The sequence below is a fragment of the Rhinoderma darwinii genome, chromosome 2, assembly GCF_050947455.1.
Source record: "Rhinoderma darwinii isolate aRhiDar2 chromosome 2, aRhiDar2.hap1, whole genome shotgun sequence".
Classification (NCBI taxonomy): Eukaryota; Metazoa; Chordata; class Amphibia; order Anura; family Rhinodermatidae; genus Rhinoderma; species Rhinoderma darwinii.
Genome location: NC_134688.1, coordinates 410,667,582 through 410,689,285, shown reverse-complemented (window position 1 = coordinate 410,689,285; position 21,704 = coordinate 410,667,582). Strand labels below are relative to the sequence as shown.

At 40.2% G+C, this 21,704-nt stretch overlaps 1 protein-coding gene across 5 annotated transcripts in view; it reads right to left on the bottom strand.

The window, feature by feature from the left end:
* MYO1C (myosin IC) overlaps positions 1-21,704 on the bottom strand; it is a 141,948-nt gene that overhangs the window by 43,220 nt on the left and 77,024 nt on the right. For all 5 annotated transcript variants that reach the window (XM_075854187.1, XM_075854188.1, XM_075854186.1 and 2 more), the window contains exons 10-23: positions 20,822-20,941; positions 20,501-20,583; positions 16,462-16,567; positions 15,267-15,347; positions 15,051-15,142; positions 12,893-12,987; positions 10,072-10,118; positions 9,834-9,914; positions 8,557-8,662; positions 7,652-7,769; positions 7,458-7,571; positions 5,426-5,502; positions 5,074-5,142; positions 3,729-3,813 (exon numbers count right to left, since the gene is read on the bottom strand). In XM_075854187.1, the coding sequence (XP_075710302.1) occupies positions 3,729-3,813; positions 5,074-5,142; positions 5,426-5,502; positions 7,458-7,571; positions 7,652-7,769; positions 8,557-8,662; positions 9,834-9,914; positions 10,072-10,118; positions 12,893-12,987; positions 15,051-15,142; positions 15,267-15,347; positions 16,462-16,567; positions 20,501-20,583; positions 20,822-20,941 (1,274 nt within the window). The remainder of the gene's footprint in view (positions 1-3,728; positions 3,814-5,073; positions 5,143-5,425; positions 5,503-7,457; positions 7,572-7,651; positions 7,770-8,556; positions 8,663-9,833; positions 9,915-10,071; positions 10,119-12,892; positions 12,988-15,050; positions 15,143-15,266; positions 15,348-16,461; positions 16,568-20,500; positions 20,584-20,821; positions 20,942-21,704) is intronic.

Below are 21,704 nucleotides of genomic sequence, written 5' to 3'. Positions count from 1 at the left end.
GGGTGCAATACGAGTATAATAATGGAGTAAATACATAATTCACAGATATGTGGCCGATGTCGCACTGATAAATGGTGCTAAATCTTATCCGCTTTTGCAACAATCTGCACATTTTGCATCGCCATATTCTGAGAGCCAGAACTTTTAATTTTTTCTCCAACAGAGCGGTGTTCGGGCTCATTTGTTGCGGGACAATATGTAGTTTTCATTGGTACCATTTTGGAGTAGATGCGATTTTTTTATCCCTTTTTATTCCATTTTTTGGCAAGCAAGGTGACCAAAAACCAGCAATTCTATCAAATGTTTTTTATTCTTTTTTACGCCATTCACCCTGGGCTATAAATTAACATTTTACTTTATTCTGCGGGTCGATGAGATTACGGCGATACCATATGTATATCGTTTTTTTTTATGTTTTGCAGCATTTGCACAATAAAATATTTTTTTTGTTATAAAATAACAAACTTTTTGTGTCACCGTATTCTGAGAGCCATAACTTTTTATTTTTTAGTAAAAAAAGCTGTGTAAAGGGCTTGTTTTTTGCGGGACAGGTTGTCGTTTTTATTGGTACTTTTTTGGGGTACATGCGACTTTTTGATTACTTTTTATTCTATATTTTGGGAGGGGAGGTGACCAAAACATTTTTTGATTCTGGCATTGTTTTTTACGTTGTTTTTTTGCGACGTTCACCGTGCAGGGAAATTAATATTATAGTTTTATAGTTTGGGTAGTTACGAACACGGGGATACCAAATAGGTCTACTTTTAACGTTAGCATTTTCTTCCTATAATAAAAAACTTATACGGGACATAAAGAACTGCTTTTTTCCTAGAACTTATTTTTACACTTTTACAAAACATGTTTATTACCTTTTTTTGTCCCACTAAGGGACTTGAAGACTTGCAGCTCTGATCACTGCTAGAATACATTACACTACAATACCTACGTAGTGTAATGTGTTCTTTTTTGTATCAAATAATTTATTAACATTTTCACATTTTACATACATGAAAAGAACATTGAACGTCAAGGTGCGCAAAGGGGTTAAAGTTAGACTGGATGTGCCAAATTTATCAATGGCACATGCTGCATGATAAATTTGGTGCATTATTAGACACTTCTGTCTAATTCTAAATTCAAGACAGTTATTAAATCTGCCACAATGTGTCTCTGTAAATGCTGACTGGGCAGGCTCGTGCTAGTGGGTCATAAGAGCCGTGCCGCGTACTCCCCCTCTCAAAGCATGCAGAGAGAAACTGCCGCTACAACCCCATCCCTCCCTATTTATTGTTTCACAGAAGTCACATTTTTGGTGACCCAAAAGGTTTCTGCCCACTACACTATAGCAGTATTTTTTATGTGTATACAGTATATAGTGGTATTATTCTGGTGTACAATATATAGGTACTATTTGTGTGCAGTTGGGAGGTATTATTTATTTGTACATTAGTAGTATTTATGTATACTGTACATGGCACTATGTGTACAGTATATAGGGGCATTATTTGTGTGTACAGTATATATAGAATATTCTTCTGTACAGTGTATAGACAGCATAAATATCCTTGTGTACAGTATATGGCCCCATTATTTATATATAGAATATATAGCCGCATTATTTATGAGTACTGTATAAATGGAGGCATCATTTTTACAGTATATAGTTTTGTGTATAGTAAACAACAGCTTTATTTTTAACAATATAAGTCTGCATTCTTTTGGTGTATATCAATTATGTACACAGTATGGAATCTTATAATTCACAACTACTTAGGCACTTTATATTACGGTCATTTGCACATCATTTGGCACAGTACGTTTAGTACTATTAGTTGCACACTGCATGACACTTTCAGTGTAGGGCACCATTATCTTCTCTCCAGCAAGTCCCCATTCTTTACCTGTTGCATTTCTTCTGCGCTGCTCATATATTTGATAACAGGTAAATCGAGCAGTGTCAGATAAGACCTGTGCCCAGTGTAAACATTACACCATCACATTTGCAACTCTGTAGTACGGATTTCTGAAATATCTCAGCAGAGAAGAAGGAAAGCAGCACTTCAGGAAGAAACGAGTAATGCTTCAGTAATGACAATGATAATTCAAAACAAAAAATGAACAAGCAATATTTTTATATAAATGGAAGGTGGGCCCGCAGAATAATTTTCTTCTGTGGGCCCAATGTACCCCCAAGGTCGACACTGCATGCGCGCTCACCTCTCTCCAGCTCTTGCACTGTCCGTAGCAGTGAAACGTCCCCTTGCCAGTTCGGCAGACAAGTACAAGACTGTGTGATCTCTCGCGAGAGATCAGTCTTGTCCTTGTCTGCCAGGAGCTGAAGAGTGAGAGCGTGCGCACACACGCTCTCCTCTCTCCAGCTCTTGCTCTGATACTGTCCATAGCTGATTGGACAGTGTCCCAGCCATGTTACAAAACCCCTTGCCGTTACACGCCCCATTGACAGTTCAGGTGGTTATTTAAATATCGGGCGCCAAATATAACGGCACCGATATCTAAATAGCGGGGGGGTTGAAAAAAAATGTAAAGTGCCCCAGGTATTTGTGCAGCCCTGCCCATTACTGCACATGTATGGGCAGGTGAAAGGTTCTCCTTAATAATACAGTTGTTGCCTAAAACAGTCCATGAGTCGGTTAGCCCTTTACTGGTAAACAGCTTTTATTTTTTTATTACTACTATTCTAAGCCAGAAAACAGCATTCATTTTGTGGTATGTTGTGATGCTTAGAAGACTAACTAGCCTCCTAGGGAGGGGAGATCACTTATCGAAGGTGCCTTTACACACTTTGATAATGCGTTCGATTCTCCTAATGTTGATTGTTGCTTACAATTGTCTTAATGTGTAAATACTCAAAAAGGCAAAAATGTTCGCAATTGCAGATTTTCATTATGCTAAAAATTTCTATGGTATGGCAGTAAAACCACCCATCTAGACCATCGTTCCCTGCCTCTGTACTATGGGACTACAATTACATCACAATATCGAGGAATCGCCACATCTATACTTACATTTTTTGAAGAATATCAGAGAATAGTCACATTGGCCAGAAATCCCTTAGGCCTCATGCACACGACCGTAGCCGTGTGCACGGCCGTGATTTTCGGGTCGGCCGGCTGCGGACTGTCAGCGGACTGTCAGCCGCAAGCCGCCCGCACATGCACATGGCCGCGGCCATTGTTTTCAATGAGCCCGGACCGCAGCTCCGGACCGTAATAAGACATGGCCGTACTTTCTGCGGTCCGGGCTCCCGGGCCGTGCACGGACCGCAAAAACTACGGTCGTGTGCACGGCCCCATAGAAAAGAATGGGGCCGCAATTCTCCCGTGGATTTTCGGGGGAATTGCGGACGCAAAAACACGGTCGTGTGCATGAGGCCTTAATGGCGTGCAATATCAAAGCATGTAAAGGCGCCATTACTTATTAACCAAGTCCATTCACAGTAAATTGTAGTCGGAAAGTATGACAGAGTTTTGGCCTTATTATATGGAGATGTTTAATTCATGCATATAGACTGTAAAGAATTCTATACTGAATCACAGATATACGTACGTGACGTGCTCAGCGCTAGCAAAGAATACCTGAAAATGGTTTTGTTTTTTTATTTAGTGCTCCTTTTCTTGCAGTTGTGTCACAATGTTCTAAACATTTAAACAAATTCTGAAGACGACAAAATCTATTTGTCGTCAAAAGACATCAACTATTGTACTCGCCTTCGAACAACATCCGCAGCCCATTTCCTTTTGGCAGCCTTTCGACGGCCCACTGTTCCACGCCACCAAGACTGGATTTGTATTGCTGTAGAATAGAGGATTTATTTTTAATATAATAAAACACACTGACAATATCCATACCTTACATAGTTGTGAATTGTACAAATTAAAAAAAGCTACAATTAAAAGAAGTCTATACTTTCAAAACACCAAAAAAACCACATATGCTGGACTACAGGTAAGGCAACCAAAAATTTTTTCTAATATATGGATGAGGTTGTAATACCCCAATGGTGAGTTGGTCAACAGGGTCTGACTTTTGGAACACCCAGCAAATATTTCTGGGGTGAGTTGCGGATACATTTCCTCTGCAAAATGTAGTATTAGGATTGTGTAATACATAGCAGCACCGAGTTCTCCAGAGCAAAAAATTCATTTGAATCTCTTCTCTGCACAGCGGAGCCCAAGATCATAAAAGTTACAAGAGAAGTGGGCACCATGTGCTTCTGGACACACATTTACACACTTTATCATGCTTGCAACACTTTAAATAGAGACACTGACCATTGTTGTCTCAGTAGTTTTGACGCATGGAGACCTGTGCTTGTCATGAGTCACATCTGCGTCGGGTACCGTTCATGGGTTCCGTCAGATGAACCCATGAACGGAAATCAAACAAACCATAGCTTTTCATTTGCATTACCATTGATTTCAATGGTAATGCGATCATTGCTAATGGTTTCCTTTGGTCTCCGTTCCATAAGCTTTCCGTTTTTTTTTCTGCGGAATCAATAATGCAGTCGACTACGCTATTGATTCCACCGTTCATGGGTTCCGCTGACGTAAAGGTCTGACAGGACCCTGACGTGAACGAGGCCTAAGTTTTGCTCACTCTTTGCATTTAGGATTTTGTAGTCTTTTATAGGAATGTTTGTAGTTTAAACAGTTCAGACATCCACTAATATTAATGTCTGCTTTCATGAATATTAGAAGGGTCTCGCTGTGGTTACAGGATAAAATTTATAATCTATAAAGTGGTTAGGTTCATGAACAACTGAAGACAGTCTGTAACCAGCAAGAGTTGTGCTTTTGCAGCACCTTCCTGACACCACACTTTCATCTATATTTATATAGCTTTCAATGTTACATGCCATTTCATGTGACAGCTGAAAAAGTAGCAAAAAAGAAAGAAATGATAGCACACTACCGACTGCACTATGTGTTGACAACGGACCCAATATCCCTGTGTCCCAGTTACAGAGGACTACATTTTAAAATGCCTGCACAAAAGTCTTGAACGTGCAACCGTGAATGTGGTGTTACAATGTACATACAAGACACTCACCGGAATGTTTCATATATTGGAATTTTTGTCGCTGATGATATCCTCTCCACCTGGCCTGGAGAAAGGTTGCTGTAATAAAAGATCCAAAGTTATCCAATACAGCAGTTGACGTACTTTCTTATGTTTTGATACACACAATTATAATTCAGGGTAACAAATGGGACACTAGTCTCACAGCACTATAAATGGATGTAACCACCTAAATAATACACGGCCTAAGTAAATACAGTGCAGGAATTACCAACTAAAAACATGCGCTTAAACGCAAGAGGTGGCACAGAACTAGAAATACAGGACAACATAGGCAAGAGAACAAAATGAATGAAAGAGTAACAAGTTAAAACCAACAAACCTATGCCCTGCTTCCTCACTTCCAAGGCATCCTCTGTAGCAAAGAGGGTTTTTGGGAAACGAATAAATATTTTGGTCCTAAAGAGAATAAATAAGTACATAAATTTAGAGTATTTTCAGACTAATACCTCCAACAGGAGATGCAACGTATCCCACTGTAAAGGTATACAGTGGCATACAATGCTAATTAGGCTCCCATTATTAAAAAAATAATAAATTATACAATGCTAAAAATGTATCTCGTTGCATACAAGCATATGCCAAAAGGACACAGGAATACGCCAGGTAGTTAGGGGCCTTTGTATACGTTCGGCATATGCACCACTAGGAACTTTCTAGGTAAACACACAGCTCCAACGTGATGCGAACAGAGCCTTACATAAACATAAGTTACGTTTTTGTTTTTTTGTTTATATATTTGTTTTATATATATATCAGACTTGCTTGATTGATAGTTTCTAATTTGTGGAGAATAGGTAAAAAAAAAAATACAAAAAAAAAAAAAAGTGCCATAAATGCATCTGAAAGACTAACACAAAAATTTACTTTAGCAGCATTGGGTAAAAGCAACGTTTTATCACTAATGTGTAAATGAAACCCAAATCTGAGGAAAGGTTCACACAACCATTGCTTTTTTTTTTTTAAAACAATTTTTTATTGACAGTTTTCACATTTTCTTATAAACATATTACACAGAGGTTGCGTCTTAAGTGAACAGCACGCAACCGCAAACAATTCAAACACATATAAACATGGCATATGGTTTGATCTACATAACAAAGGAACGAAGAAGACCTCCCCCACCCCCGAGCACGACTTAGGTCAGCAAAATGTAACTATGTCTGGATTATACTAGTAAGAAGAAACCGGTGTCTACGAGATCCCAGGACCTCCCCCCCCCTATTATCCCCTCTCAGCACTAAAGTTCCAAACCTTCTAAAGTGCCTGCCAGAAGCTGCGTATGATACCAAGCGGTTTGCCTAAAGGGCGTAACAATGTCTGCCACCTCGGCAGCTGTGCATTGCCTTTAAATAAATAACTGCCATTTAGCAAATAACTTCTTAGCTCCTGCTTCTTTCCGTTAATTTTATTTTTAAGAAGATTGCCAAAAAGGGATGCAACTATGTCAACTGTATAAGTTTTTTGACAGATGTTTTTCAATGGAGTCAAATAAAAAGGTATCCAGGCGGAAACACGTCAAACATATGCCAAAAGGAGACACTTTTGGCATGTGTGTGCCCCACAGAAGTCTATGGACAATCTACACTATATGTCCTAATACTGATATTTTTTTTTTCGTTTCAGACGTATACTACCAACCGTATAGGAAAACATGGTGCGAGTTGAGCCTGACTTGCCAATGTTTATCAAAGAACCACCAATGTTTCAATATTTTAGTGATGTTGGCTTTTGGAAATTTAGGGTCCCGAGATTTTGGCATGTGAAATCTAACGATACAGTCCTTATGTTTCAACTGCGCCTATTGCATGCCAGGAGCCTCCCTAAGGGTCCTATTACACTGGCCAATTTTGGCCATAACAACAAGCCCCGTTTAATGAGACCGGTCATTGATTGGCGCTTGTTTGCACCTTTCATAAGGAGCGATGTTCAATATTGTATGTGATCATTATTACGATCGCTCATCCCCATGCATTAGCACCAGGTCGGCAGCACGTCTACCTGTTTATACAGGAAGATGCTCTGCCGACAACAATTATATTTTCTGCTCTATAAACTATAGTCAGTCGATGAACAAGCGTTTGCTCGTTCATCGGCTGATTGTTGCCCTGTTTACGAGGGCTCATATGAACACTCATTTGCCCGATCATTTGCCCTTGAAAAAGGGCCTTAACTGTGCAATGAAGTGACTTTCTGTGCCAGTCACCCAATTTACGTGAAGGACCACAAGTAAACTGACCGCATCTTAAATCGGGTAAATTTGATAAAATTGTTGTCTTTGAACAATCACATCTTGCAAGTTACAAAGAAGGGATGAATTCTCAAAGAAAAAGCTACAGTAGTCCAGAGCTTACCTGCCCATTTTATACTCCTCTGGTTTATACCCAAGGCTCTTGACAAGAACTGACACTCCATCCATTGCTCGTCCATCCCAATTTGGCCAGGTTTCAGGGCAAAGAGATTTGTACCTGTAAAAATAAGTCCGGATGTGAAACTGTACACAGCGCTAACGGCAATATGGAGCAACGATGTATTTTATTTCCATTACCTTTTTAAGAAGATCTCATATTTTCGCCTGTATGCGAATCCTGCACGGCGTACACGCACATTCTCAATAAGCCCCAAATATTTTACCTGGTGCCTAATGAGAACCTCATCGAAACGTGCTAGAAGACAGTAGCAGAGCATAAAAACAGTTTACCATCACTATAAATCACAACACCGAATACTTTACAAACACACAGCAAACCAATTCCTGAACAAATACTTTTAGGGTATGTTCACACGCTAGCTGTCATTTACGTGTGAAAAGACAGACTGTTTTCAGGAGGAAACCGCTGCCTCGTTTCACACGTAAATGCTCCTCCTCGCATTTTGCGAGACGTCTGAGACGCTCGTAAATCTTGAGCTGTGCTTCATTGAGTTCAATGAAGAACAGCTCAAATTACGTGGCAAAGAAGTGTCCTGCACTTCTCTGCCGAGGCAGTCCATTTACGCGTCGTCGTTTGACAGCTGTCAAACGACGACGCGTAAATTACAGGTTGTCTGAACAGTACGTCGGCAAACCCATTCAAATGAATGGGCAGATGTTTGCCGACGTATTGTAGCCCTATTTTCAGACGTAAAACGAGGCATAATACGCCTCGTTTACGTCTGAAAATAGGTCGTGTGAACCCAGCCTTAACACACAGTCTTAAAAGCGGTATTCCTGGACTTGCACAGTGAATGAAGCGGAGCTGCAGTACCAGACTCAGCCACACTAATATATACTGAAACATGGATGGCCTTTCCTAAGGTTAGCCTATAAGTGTTTTAAGTCCCAGAAAACCCCTCTAACGGTATGAAACTTTTCTGAACACTTCATAACCAATGTTACATAAGCCAAATGACTTTTAGGATTTGTATTAACTCAAGGGCACCTGTAACATGAAAGGATACCAAACTAATACATACCTGGTTGTTTGGCATCATTTGGCTTTATGCAGCGCACATACGAAGGCTCCTTGGACATGAGAATTTCCATTAGCTTTGATACGCTGTTTTTAAACTGAGTTGCTGCCTAAAAATATAACAAGAATAATACTTTGTACGTTTAATGACTTCTACCAGAAAAATTGTATTATAAACTTGAAACCTCCCTTGGAGCAAAAGAACAAGAGCTCACTTGATCACGATCTTCAGTAGGAATATAGATCATTTTCCTCCTGACTTTTTGGGTTTCACAAAAAAAAAACTTCTCTACCACACCCATATGCTCTACTGTGTTGAGTGGATACCTCCTCTAAACACATAAGTAAACAGTTTGGAATAAGTATTTGAACTCAATCTCCAAAAACACCAAAGGTTGTGTCATCTCAGAATATGTGAGGTGTTCTATCCAGGCTTGCAATGTCTTTTGAAATTCAATCTAGTTTTTTTTATAGCATCATATGTGGTATTCTATGAGTAACTGCTGTGATAGATAGGGCAGATGATGTTGAGCTACTTTATGGGTCTGGTTCTTGATCTTGGGGGACTTGTCTCCAAAAACGAGTGTCTCTTTAATGTTTTTTTTCTATGTCTCTGGTTTGAAGCTGCTGTATTGATATATTAAATTATTCAGCACAAAATTTTGATTCCTCAAACAAACCAAAATGCTGTACAATCGTGGACATTCAATTTAAGGTTCTTTTAGTAAAGTAACCTGGCAGACACACACAACAATATAAAATTGGAGTCGGAGCTTTACATCCCGACACGTACTACTTATTCCATACAATGAGGGTACAATCTGATACATAATATCTGCAGGACCACAACACCCTGTCTACCAGTACATTGTGATTTAGCATCTCACAGAACAATTATGGCTTCATGTACAACTAATTTGAAGACTGAGAAAAAAAACAAACATACAAGCTGAAATATCAGTCAAACCAAGTGTTACTTTTATCATGGTGTTTTTACAAACTCGATGGCTTGTGCTTAAAATTTTTGGAGTGTTGGAGTGGGGTTAGCGATACAAAATATTTCCTACTGGTATTGATGTGGACCATTTCTGTAAACTACTAAACAAGAAAATAAAAGGTACAAAAAAATAAAAATGAAGCGCGGTCATGAAAATGTCTCCTGTTCATGTGACCATATAATCCTTTAGAGGAGTATATAAAAAGATTGTGCCAGTTGGTTAAATGACTGTTTCTGTTACTTTCTGAATTGTTACCACCTGTCACTTAGACAACATATCATACCGTCTCTGGCCTTTTCTTGTCTGTCAGCTCAGATCTGTCAAAGCACTGATGAGCAATTGGATTTCCAGAGTCGCACATAACCTGTTGCGGAAGAGAAGAACATGTATAAGTGCTCAGTAGCTACTTCCCGAGAGGCTTCGTATTGTAGAAGCACAAAACGGTTTAACCAAAAATAAAAAAAAGGATCAGACAGATCAGCCCTGTAGGTCCTCACACACAGACCCAATCATTCACTTACTTCTTTCAGATTTCTAAACAGCAGATCATTGTTTTTATCCAGAAACCCTAAAGGAAACAGAGAGAAAATTGTAAGAAGTTGCATTACACATTTATCCTTAACTATAGTCTGACCTTTTTAGTTCTAATCCTATAAAAATGTTACTTTTAAGAAGACCGTACGCATAAGATAGTGGTAGGTCACACAATCTCATTGTGCCATCAGCTGTTTAACCTGACCGCTCTATAATAATGCCAGCTTGGCAGAGCCAGTATATTTATTCAGTAGGGGAGGGGAAGACAAGCTGCTGCCAGACACTTTTTGGCTGGTCTCCCAGAACAAAAAGACAGTCCGTGAAGTTACTCTAATATGTATGGGCAGCTTACGTGTACGGTCACATGTAACAATAGTGAAGATAAATTTGGTTCCATACAGGTTGCAGAAAAATACAAGTTGCATAAAAAACAAAGCGTATCCGCCCTGGAGCCCGTAGGGAATCAATGCCGAAAAACCGCACCAAAAATTGTACATAAAACAGCAGTTGAAAAAAATAAAATAATCTTATACTTACCCCGGTCTCTAGTCATGGCGATGCATCCCTCTGTTGCCTGTGCAGCCCAGCCTGCTGGGATGACGTTTCATCGCATGTGATTGTTGCAGCCTGTAAATGGCTGCAGCATGCACATGGGATGAAACGTCATCCCAGCCAGGGAGCCGGGCTAGACTGAAGTGTAGAGAAAGGGGTAAGCTTTTTTTAATTTTTTTTGGGAGGTGTGATTTTTGAAGCAGAATCGCAGCTTTTCTGACGCAAAAATCGCAACATTTGCTATTTGTTGCGGGTTCCGCATTGAATTAATTAGGGAAAACCCATAACAGAAACGCACCAATTCCAAAGCATAAATTTACATGCTGCGGATTAAAAAAAACACAACGCATGCATTTCTGAACGTTTTTTCGGCTTATTTTTGCACCTCTTATATATGAGATGTGTTCAAGTCTCATTTGCTGCTACTGTATTACGCTACAGATTTTTCCATTGCGGAAAATTCAGTGTTTATGCTACGTGTGGAAATACCTTAAAGGTTTTGGCGGCACAGTGTTAACCAGTTGCATTTATTACAATCGCATTGACTTTAATGTAACATCTGTCTGCTGCAACTGAACAGTAAAAAGTGGAACACATGAACCCTTTGTTTTGCAAAGCCTGTAAAGTCTATTAAAATTTTACAACCCATCACAATACTAAGTACAGAGGGGGATAAATTATTTGTCAACAGAAGATAGACATGAGAAATGGAGATAGAAGTTAGGATACATACATGTTCCATTTTTCTGTTACCCAAGAAGTCAGATTTTACATAGCTGTGAATACGCAGTCACACAATGCTGGGCCTTATTTATCAAAACTTACTAACACAATAACTGGCCTTGTTGCCCATAGCAACCAATCACAGTGAAGCTTTAATTTTTGCAGAGCACTTCAGCAAATAAAACACGAGCTTTAATTGGTTGCTATGGCCAACAAGGTCAGTGTTTCTGTTCAACATTGTTGACATATGGGGCCTGTGTGTTTAACCCCTTCGGGACAAAGCCATTTTTTGATTTTATATTTTTGTTTTTCGCTCTCAAAAAGCCATAACTTTTTATTTTTCCGTTAATAGAGTGGTGTGAGGGCTTATTATTTTGCGGGAGGAGTTGTAGTTTCTTTTGGTACCATTTATAGTTCTATATAATGTACTGGGAAACTGAAAAAAAAAATAAAAAATCTTTGCAGGCTGAAGTTGCAAAAAACGGATTCCTCAATAGTTTTTGGGGTTTCGTTTTTACGGCTTTCACCATGTGGAAAAAAAACCGGACAACTTCTCTTTATTCTGTGGCTCAATAAGATTACGGTGATACCAAATTTATATAGTTTTTTAAAATATTTTACTACTTTTATTGATACTTTTATTTTATTTTTTACCAAAAAGTGTTTGTGTCGCCACATTCTGAGAGCCACAACTTTATTTTTTCACCGATTGAGCGGTGTGAGGTTATTTTTTGTGTGACGAGCTGTAGTTTTTATTGGTACCATTTTTTGTTACGTAGACCTTTTTGATCTCTATTAAAAAAAAATTTGAGAGCCAAATTGACCAAAAAACAGCAATGTTGGCGGTTTAAATTTTGTATAGCGTTCACTGTGCACATTAAATAGCGCTATATTGTAATAGTTCAGACTTTTACGGATGCAGCAATACCAATTTTGTTTACTTTTTACATAACTTTAGGGGGAAAAAGTTTTTATTTTTGAACACATACATACATACATACATACATACATATATATTTTTACACACTATTAGCTAGGGGACTTGAACCATCGATTAGCTGTCGGAGGTGACTGACCCCCTCTTTTCAACGCCTCAGATGCTGTGGTTACAATTGATCGCAGCATTTGAGGGGTTAAACAGCCAGGAACAGCACGGTTGCTGCACCCAGCTGTAATTCCCGGCTGTCCGCTGTAAAATACAGCCGACACCCGTAGCATATGGAGCACGCTCAGGACGTGAGCGCGCCCCAAACATCAGCCCCCGAACCCGGACATAATAGCACGTCTGGGTGCGCGAAGTGGGTTAAAAACAATATTTTCCACATACAGGGACACAGATTCACGTGAATTTTTCCAACGCCGTGTCGCAAAATGCAGATCTTGGAATATGAGTTGACGCTGGTTTTAGAATGTCCTAGTATCTCTCCTTCAGGTAACAAAGCTACAAAAGGGCATGATGTGTGGTTATTCTCATTCAGATCCCAAATCCAAAAGGTTTAAATTAAATCCAATAAAGAAATTAATGCAATTTACCTACTACACTGTAGTTCACTTCTCCAGCATAGTGGAGTAGACGAAACTCATCTCTTCCAAGGCACTTCCTAGTTTTCTGGTCTCCAAGTTTGTGTCTAAAAAGAAAGTGATAAAGATCAACAATTCAGAGAATCTAGTACTACGCACAATGAAAAACGTTATATTTACAATACACGAAAGGAAATTAACCACAGCTTGTAACAGACACCTCGAGAAGAAACAACATTGATGGGGTCACTTAGTTTTAAATGGAAATACAAGCCTGATTCACCATAAGAGCACCAGGATTGCACTACTCTAAAGCCATCTCTTAAAACAACGCTCAAATCAAATTTGTCTTGCGCATCAAGAAGAGCTTGAGGTTGGAGGAGGGGCAGTAGGTGGAAGGGGGCAATGTTAAGTGCTTTGCTATATAAGCAAGCAGCTTAAGCAATCTGGAGCTGACAATTCGGGAATGTAAAAGTCGGGATGTTGTACTTTGGAAACCCAACAGGTTTACAGATGGTATCATTTCTGTGACAGGCAGCCAGAGTTTACACACTGTATGTACGCTGGGTGGTTTAAAGGGGGATTCAAGTTTCAGCAAGTAAAGCTTCTTTATTGTATAATGAAAAGTCATGCAATTTTCTAAATTACTTTGTGGAATAATTCTTCCCGATTCCAAAGATCTTGCTTGTAGTCAGTGAATGGTAACCATTGAGACAACAGTATGTTAGAAAAGTCCATAATTTTAAATTATTCCACGAATAAGCCTTACATGCCGACTCTGGAATACCCTGTAAAAGTACCCATTATACACATAATCTACATATGATAAATTGACAAGGACAAAATACTAAATTTTGAAACCCAAACTATATAACAGATTTAAATATTTGACATGTAATAATATTCCATTAGCTGTACTGTGCTTATGTATAAACACTTCTCAACATTGAAATTGCAACACCACGAAGTGCAAGCCGTAAGGTTAGGAAGTAGCAGGTGTCGCTAAGATCTACAAATGATCACATTTCCCAGCACCTAGCTCCAATCTGTGGCATATGAGAGGGGCAGAAAAGTCAGATTAATAGCAAAGTTTTTTTTAGCCACAAGAAACCTCAAAAATGGTTGCGGGATGATTGTGCGATGCCTCCTGTTCATCTACGGGTCAGTTATCGCCACTTGTTGCAAACTGAGAGGGACAGAATTAACGAACAGAGACCTTGGTTTATCACTCCAGGAAAAATCGCTACGCGCCTAGGCCGAGATGTCAGCACTGTTCGGCTGGGTTCCCACAGTACAGATTTTGCATGCGTTTAAGCCAAATCCAAGAATGGAACCTAAACAGAAGAAATGTATAAAGGAAGGCCTTATAGGTCTGCTCTTCTGGATCAAATTCTGGTTTTGGCATGCAAAATCTGCAGCAAATCTGCACTGTGGGAACGTTGCATGCCCCGGAGGTTGGGAGACCAACAACGAACCGGAATGGCAGCAAGAACTGTCAGGGTGCGCAATCGTCGGATTGGAAAATCCATTCTGTACCGCAAGCGAAATTGGACATCACTTCCCAAGCCTAGGGCAGCAACCGGTGTCAACACAATCCGTCAGAAGGCGCTTGCACGACATTGGGCTACAAGCCAGATGTCCAGCTACAGGTGTTCCATTGACCACACGACACCGCTCTCAAAGGCCATCATGGTGCACCGCAAGACGGTAATGGAGACTGGAATGGAAGTCTATCCTCTTCAGCGAGGAGTCCCGCTTTTGTCTCGTATGCAATGGGCAAAGTCATGAAGAGGCCTTCACAAAAGGAACGTCCTGGTGTGGGGTGGCATAATTTACGGTAGCCGGACCCCTCTATTCTTCATTTTAGGTACACTAACAGCTCGGCGTTACACTGATCTGGTCGTGGAACCAGTGGTACGGCCATTTCTTAAACCCCAGGGTGTAGCTTGTGCTACCGTGAGCAGCCTGCGTGGCCTAAATGCGCTACCGTGGCCTGCAGCGTCTCTGGACTCGTCTCCCATCGAGCACATCTGGTACGTCATTGGTTGGCAATAGCAAAGGAAGCTGCCAGCAGCCAATCTTGATGATTTGCATTGTGTCAAACAATTAAACTGTTGATTTATCATTTTTAAGAGGGACAATAGTTTATAGATTTATGGTCTATACTCACGTAACAAAGTGTGGGTGGTTTTTTACAATATCTTCCAACTTTTCCAGGAATGTCATATCTGTGGCTTCTCCAGGACGCAAACATTCTTCATCCTACAGGGATGAAAGGAACAGAGATTATCAACTAAGTCATCAATACTGGCCCTAACAAAGCCCAAGCCCAGCACCCGGACAGCATTCGGTTTGCTAAGCAGTCAGTTAGAAAACAAAGACTTACCAAGATTGAAATGATGCCTTTGAATTTTTCTTCAACTAGATCACAGATTATTTTGTTATTAAAATACTGCACAGGCTCCCACTGTAATGTAAAAGGGAGAAGGATTTAGAATCATTCAATAAAAAAACATTCTACCCATAAGCAATATACAGTACCTACACATGGTGTCACTTGTTACAACACGTAGGCATATCACTCTAAAGTACGTTGGCAAGTAATTACCTAACAGATCCAACCAGTTGAGGAGAATTAGGACCCAAGTACAGGTTGGATTCCGTACAAGAGAATTTTTCCTTGTTGCTCTAGTCACAACTACCAAAACTTTTATAAAAAAACACACTTCTTAATTTCGCTATAAATATATGAAAATCATTTTCCATACCTTTCCTGGTGGTCAGAATTCATAGATTGTGGTAATAGGCCTAAAGCATACAACTATTCTCAACAGCGCCCTTGGCAACACTTCCTGTTCTGAGCTTTGGCAGTTTATCTTTGTCGTGGTACAAATTTCCATCCACATCAATGTACACATCCTAATGGTCACCAAATAAGCCAGTGAGTATGTGGACATTGATCTGGATGGTTATTTAATACTTCCAAAATGAAGATCTCGTTCACATCTGTGTTGGTTTCAGAGGTTTCAGTTTCCATCACCATTGATTTCAATGGTGACTGATCCGGTGTCCACGGTTACCGTTTGTCTCTATTGTGCACCGGACCCATCGTTTTGCCGGAAGCAATAGCAGATGTGAACGAGGCCTAAGGTAGTTATTTAAGTTTTTCACAGTAAAAAGTTTCCATAATGATTTTGGTAGTTCTCCTTCAATAATGTGAAGCGCGTTTAAAGCACCTCCAATGAAACAAGTGATTTAGCTGTAGATGTGTTTTATGTAATGCCCAGGTTTGCCAACCGTCTGTAAATTTCTGGACAGTCTGTAAAATCAGGAGATTTTATCCAGTGCTAGTTTTCTTTATTTTTTTTTAAGCTGGGTGCTGGTACGGGTTATTGTGACTGTAATGATGGTTTTTCAGTTCACGGTACATACTTCTGATGTGTTCATGTCGATATCTCACCAATAGACAGATTACTTTATTATTTATTGTGGCTTTTACACAGGTCGTTGGTCATATTTTTTTTAGAGAGAGACGAGAAAGAGAAAACAAATCCAGCAGATGTAAATATGGTGGTACTTACTGCAATCCCTTCAGATTCATACTCTTCCTGTTCAGACTTCAGTGTCAGCTCAATAAACAACTGCTGAAGCTTCTCGTTGCAGTAATTTATGCAAAACTGTTCAAAGCTACAAAAAAAAAAAAAACAGACATAAATAAGTTGCATTACATCATAGAAGTGAAACTAGTATTTGTTGTGGGTTTATTTTTAACTGATAAGCAAAGTCCCAGAGAGTTAAAGAGGCTCTGTCACCACATTATAAGTGCCCTATCTCCTATATATGTGATCGGCGCTGTAATATAGATTACTGCAGTTTTTTTTATTTTTTAAAACCGATCATTTTTGACGGAGTTATGACCTATTTTAGTTTTATGCTAATGACTTTCTTAGACAACTGGGCGTGTTTTACTTTTTGACCAAGTGGGCGTTGTACAGAGGAATGTATGACGCTGACCAATCAGCGTCATACACTTCTCTCCATTCATTTACACAGCACATAGTGATCTTACTAGATCACTATGTGCAGACACACACACACACGCACGCACGCACGCACGCACGCACGCACGCACGCACGTGATTTCTATTCAGAATCCTGACACTTCGGTAACGTTTGTCTGTGATTTACAGCACACCAAACGTAGTCTCGCGAGATTACGCTGTAAATGACAGCCCAGCGTGATCTCGATGTGCTGTGAATCACACACAAACGTTAGCGAAGTGTCAGGATTCTGAATAGACATCACGTCCTGGTTGGTAATCTACATTACAGCGCTGATCACATTATGTAGAAGATAGTCTTTAAAGAGGATCTGTCACTAGTTTATTAATTCCCTATTTCCTAATTAATCTAATAGGCGCTATGATGCTAATAACTGCAGTGTGATCTGTTTTCAAAAACGTTTATTATTTGCAAAGTTATGAACATTTGTCTAAATATTCTAATGTGGCTCTAATAGCCAAATAGGAGGTGACTCTTTCTTTTCACTTTGGGCAGTGTAATGTTTTCTGTATGACGTTGTCCAATCAGCATACAGCTTCTCCCCCTGCCTGATCATATTGTATACAGCTTCCATTCCCGACTGGGCGATATCTCCAGTTGTTTCACAGCTAGAACTGCGAACCTGGTGTCATGAAAGATTAGAATCTCATCTTTCATATGCCACCAGAACCACAGCCCAACATATGGCTATTTGAAGTGATCCCCCTTCCCTCCTGCTTCTGTCTCTCACACTATGTGAAGCAGCTTGATGCGGATAGGACAGCGTCAGAGGCTGTGAGGTAGCTCCACATTTGTCAAGTATAGCCTAATTTGCATATTTAGAAAAGGCTCATAACTTCTAAAATAATAATCTTTTTGGGACACAATTTTCACTAGCATCAGTGTGATAGCACCTATTAGAATAGCTAGGAGAGAGGGCACTACTAAACTAGTGACAGATGCTCCTTAAAGGGGTTACCCGGTGAGATAGAAGTGATGACCTATCCTCAGAATAGGCTATTAACATCTGAGTAGTGGGGGTCCGACTCTTGGCACCCCCGCTGGTCGGCTGCTTGAATGGGCCATAGCATACCCCTTAATTTCTTACACAGCTCCATACTGTACAACACGGTCACACTTGTAGCGGCAGAGCACAGTATTACAAGCCTTCTATTCCATTTTGTTTCACCAGACACCCCCTTTAAGACTGAATTAATGCTCCTTTAGTTCCTAGCAATTTTTATGGATAGAACTAAGCTTGTATACTTAAAGGGGATATAAATGAATCATGTTCATACCAAAGAGTTCTGAAATGCTGTTATTAGCAGTTTTAAAGAAATATGCAGTGCTTCTAGCATTAAAAACAAAAACCCAAACATACGCCTTTTTCATTTTCATGTCCCCCCTTGGTGATGCTGCTAATCTGTGCTGCTGGAGGAGAGCCTCTGGGCAGAATCAGCCCCTTCCACTCTATGGAAGCGGATAATCTAGTCCTTTCGGGCAAAAGTAGAAAGGATTTCTCCAGCTCACCTTGTAGTAGATGTATGAGTTTATGAATGGTAGTCTTGGCGCTCGGATCCTCGTGGTGGCACACGGAGAGACTTGCTATTTTGAAAAAAGGGGGGTTTGGTTGGATCCAGCGCTGGAAGTAGTTAAAAGGAAGCTTTTTCCAAGTTTTAATGATTCTTCATTAAAAGAAAGTTTTCTGAGGCATATGATAGTTATATTCCTGCAAGGATAGAATGGATGAAGAAAGTAGGGAGCCTACGCGTTTCGGACGGTGTCTCCGTCCTTATTCATGGCTTAAGATGGAGCCATGAATAAGGACGGAGACACCGTCCGAAACGCGTAGGCTCCCTACTTTCTTCATCCATTCTATCCTTGCAGGAATATAACTATCATATGCCTCAGAAAACTTTCTTTTAATGAAGAATCATTAAAACTTGGAAAAAGCTTCCTTTTAACTACTTCCAGCGCTGGATCCAATCTAGTCCTTTCTTACTTCCCCTGCAGGAGTCGTCTCCTCCACTATGCTGACTGAGCATGCGTGTCCACTAGCACAAAGTTCATTAGGTGGACATGCACATTTATATACTTTGACACCAGATGTCGCCATACTATGTAATAGGTTTGCCATAACTCTTCAGTAGTTTATTTTTTCAACAGTATGTAAATGACAAACATTGTTAATTTTTTATGATCTGTACAATGAATGATATTTAACGGTGGGACAATCTTTAACCCCACAGAGAATAGGTAATACCTAGAAAGGTCTAAATGGCTTATAATTCATACGATTGCTTCGTTGATAAATTAATAAGAGTTTCAACCTGCCATTTTTGTAGTGGAAAGTAAAAAAAAACAAGAAAAAAAACACAAAACATCTGATTGGCTTCCGACAGAAACAACACTGTATCCATAAAACAGACACTAGATTCGATGAACATCCAAATTAACTCTATCTTTACACAATTGTATTGGTAAGTGCATAAACCAAGGGCAGATACTATAAAAAATAAAAAAAAACCTTTTAAAAGAAAAGAAACTGCACTTTAAGGCTATGTTCACACGGAGTATTTTGGGGGAGGAATATCTGCCTCAAAATTCCGTTTGGAACTTTGAGGCAGATATTCCTCTCCCTGCACGCCGATTTTCGCGGCAATTATCGCGCCGTTTTTCGCCCGCGGCCATTGAGCGCCGCGGGCATAAAACAGCGAGAAATACGCTTTCTCCTGCCTCCCATTGAAGTCAATGGGAGGTCGGAGGCGGAAGCGCCCGAAGATAGGGCATGTCGCTTCTTTTTCCCGCGAGGCAGTTTTACTGCTCGCGGGAAAAAGACGCCGACGCCTCCCATTGAAATCAATGGGAGGCGTTCTCGGGCCGTTTCTGCCGAGTTTTGCGACGCGGTTTCCGCGTCAAAAAACTCGGCAAAATACCCCGTGTGAACATAGCCTAAGGCACCATGACCGTGCCCGTAACCACAGTACGTTATTACGGACACGGCCGGCGACAGCTACCCGCATTGGCGGGCCTTGCTCCCATATAAAGTATGGGAGCACGGTCCATAACAAAATAGGACATGTCCAATCTTTTGCGGAGCCTTTCCACGGCTTGGACACATTCCCGTAAATATACGGGAAGGGGTCAGTCGGCCATAAAAATGAATGGGTCCGTAGTTACGGACGAAATCTACGGTCGTGTGCATGGGGACTGAGCGTTATTTTACATTCCTAAATACCACCCCATATATGTAGCTGTAGTGCAGGGTCAGCAACCTACGGCACTCCAACTGTAACGAAGCTAAAATTCCCAGCGTGCTCGGAGAGCCTTTGGCTGAAATAAAGCCTTTGGCGGTTAGTGCATGCTGGGAGTTGTAGTTTCAGGGCAGCTGGAGTGCCGTAGGTTGCTGCCCCCGAGTAGTGTATGCAGAAATCATAAATTATTAAACTAACCAGTGTTTGACTATTTATAGCATACAAATGAATTCACTTTCATCATATGAATGCATATCAAGTACGTACTCTAAATTAAAAATGTTTGCAATGCCAAAAAGCAAGTAGAGATGAGAAGAAATATTACCTGTTATGTTGAAAGACTTCAAAACCATATATGTCCAGGAGTCCTATAACCGACGCATTCCCCAGACTGTGCATGTCTACACCCTGAAAAAGGCCCACAGTGAGTTACAGCTCCAGTGTCAGAGTAATCCTACTTATCCTGTTTACACTTCTCACTAGTGACCCCAAGCTTTTATAGGGTCACAATAAAAGCACAAAACACAAGGACAAGCTCCAGGCTTGCTTCAAATGTAAATCATTATAGTCACTACAGTAAATAAAAATGGCATTATTTGTATAATTGTGCATAGAGAAATTCTTTTTTTTTTCCCCCCAATCATACCTTATAGGCCAGCGATTTGTTAATCTTGCTGACAAGCCATGAAAAGGTGCGGCCGTAAATTGCTTTAGCCAAGGCATCCCGGGCATAAGCTGCTTGCTCCAGATTCAAAGGACTATTCAGCTAAAGGGGAGAAAAAGTAAAGCAAAAAAAATAAAAAGTTTACCTAAAAACTCAAGCAAAATCACATTGGTTTAAACAAGGATCTTGGTTGTAGTAAGGGTTTAATATCTTCACCAACAACAGTGTGTGTCCAAAGATGTGAGAATAGGACAATTCAAATGGAAAGGATTCCAGGTCTGTTGAATTTTCAGACTTGCTAACGGCATTTGATATAGCAGATTATTAAGCTGCCATAGCTTGTCTTTTATATGTGAAAGCCCTTTTACACGGGCCGATGATCGGACGAACAAGCGATCGTACGCAAGTTTAATCCCGTTCATCGGTCCGTGTAAATATGGCAGTGATCAGCCGACAAACTCGTAAATACTCGTTCCTTGGTTTATCACATCTTTTATGCCACCATAAAAAGGTGGTTTGTCGGTAGCACATCTCCCCGTGTAAACAGGAGATGTGATGCCGACAATACACAAACTATATGGGACGAACAATTGCAATAACCATCATTCGTCCCCATACTCCCAATCATTGCTCCATGTGAATGGAGCAAACGAGCGCCAATCGACATGCTGTTATTGTTGATTGGTGCTAGATCCCGTTCATAAGATCTGCCTGTATAAAACTACCCTTATACTAGTTTAGTAAAGCGGTCTATGCATTTTAAACAATGGTGACCATGCTGCAATATCGGTGTGAACCTGGCTGTAATCTATTATTTAATGCAAAACAAGACTACTTTAAAATCACTGCTTCTCAAATGGGGAGG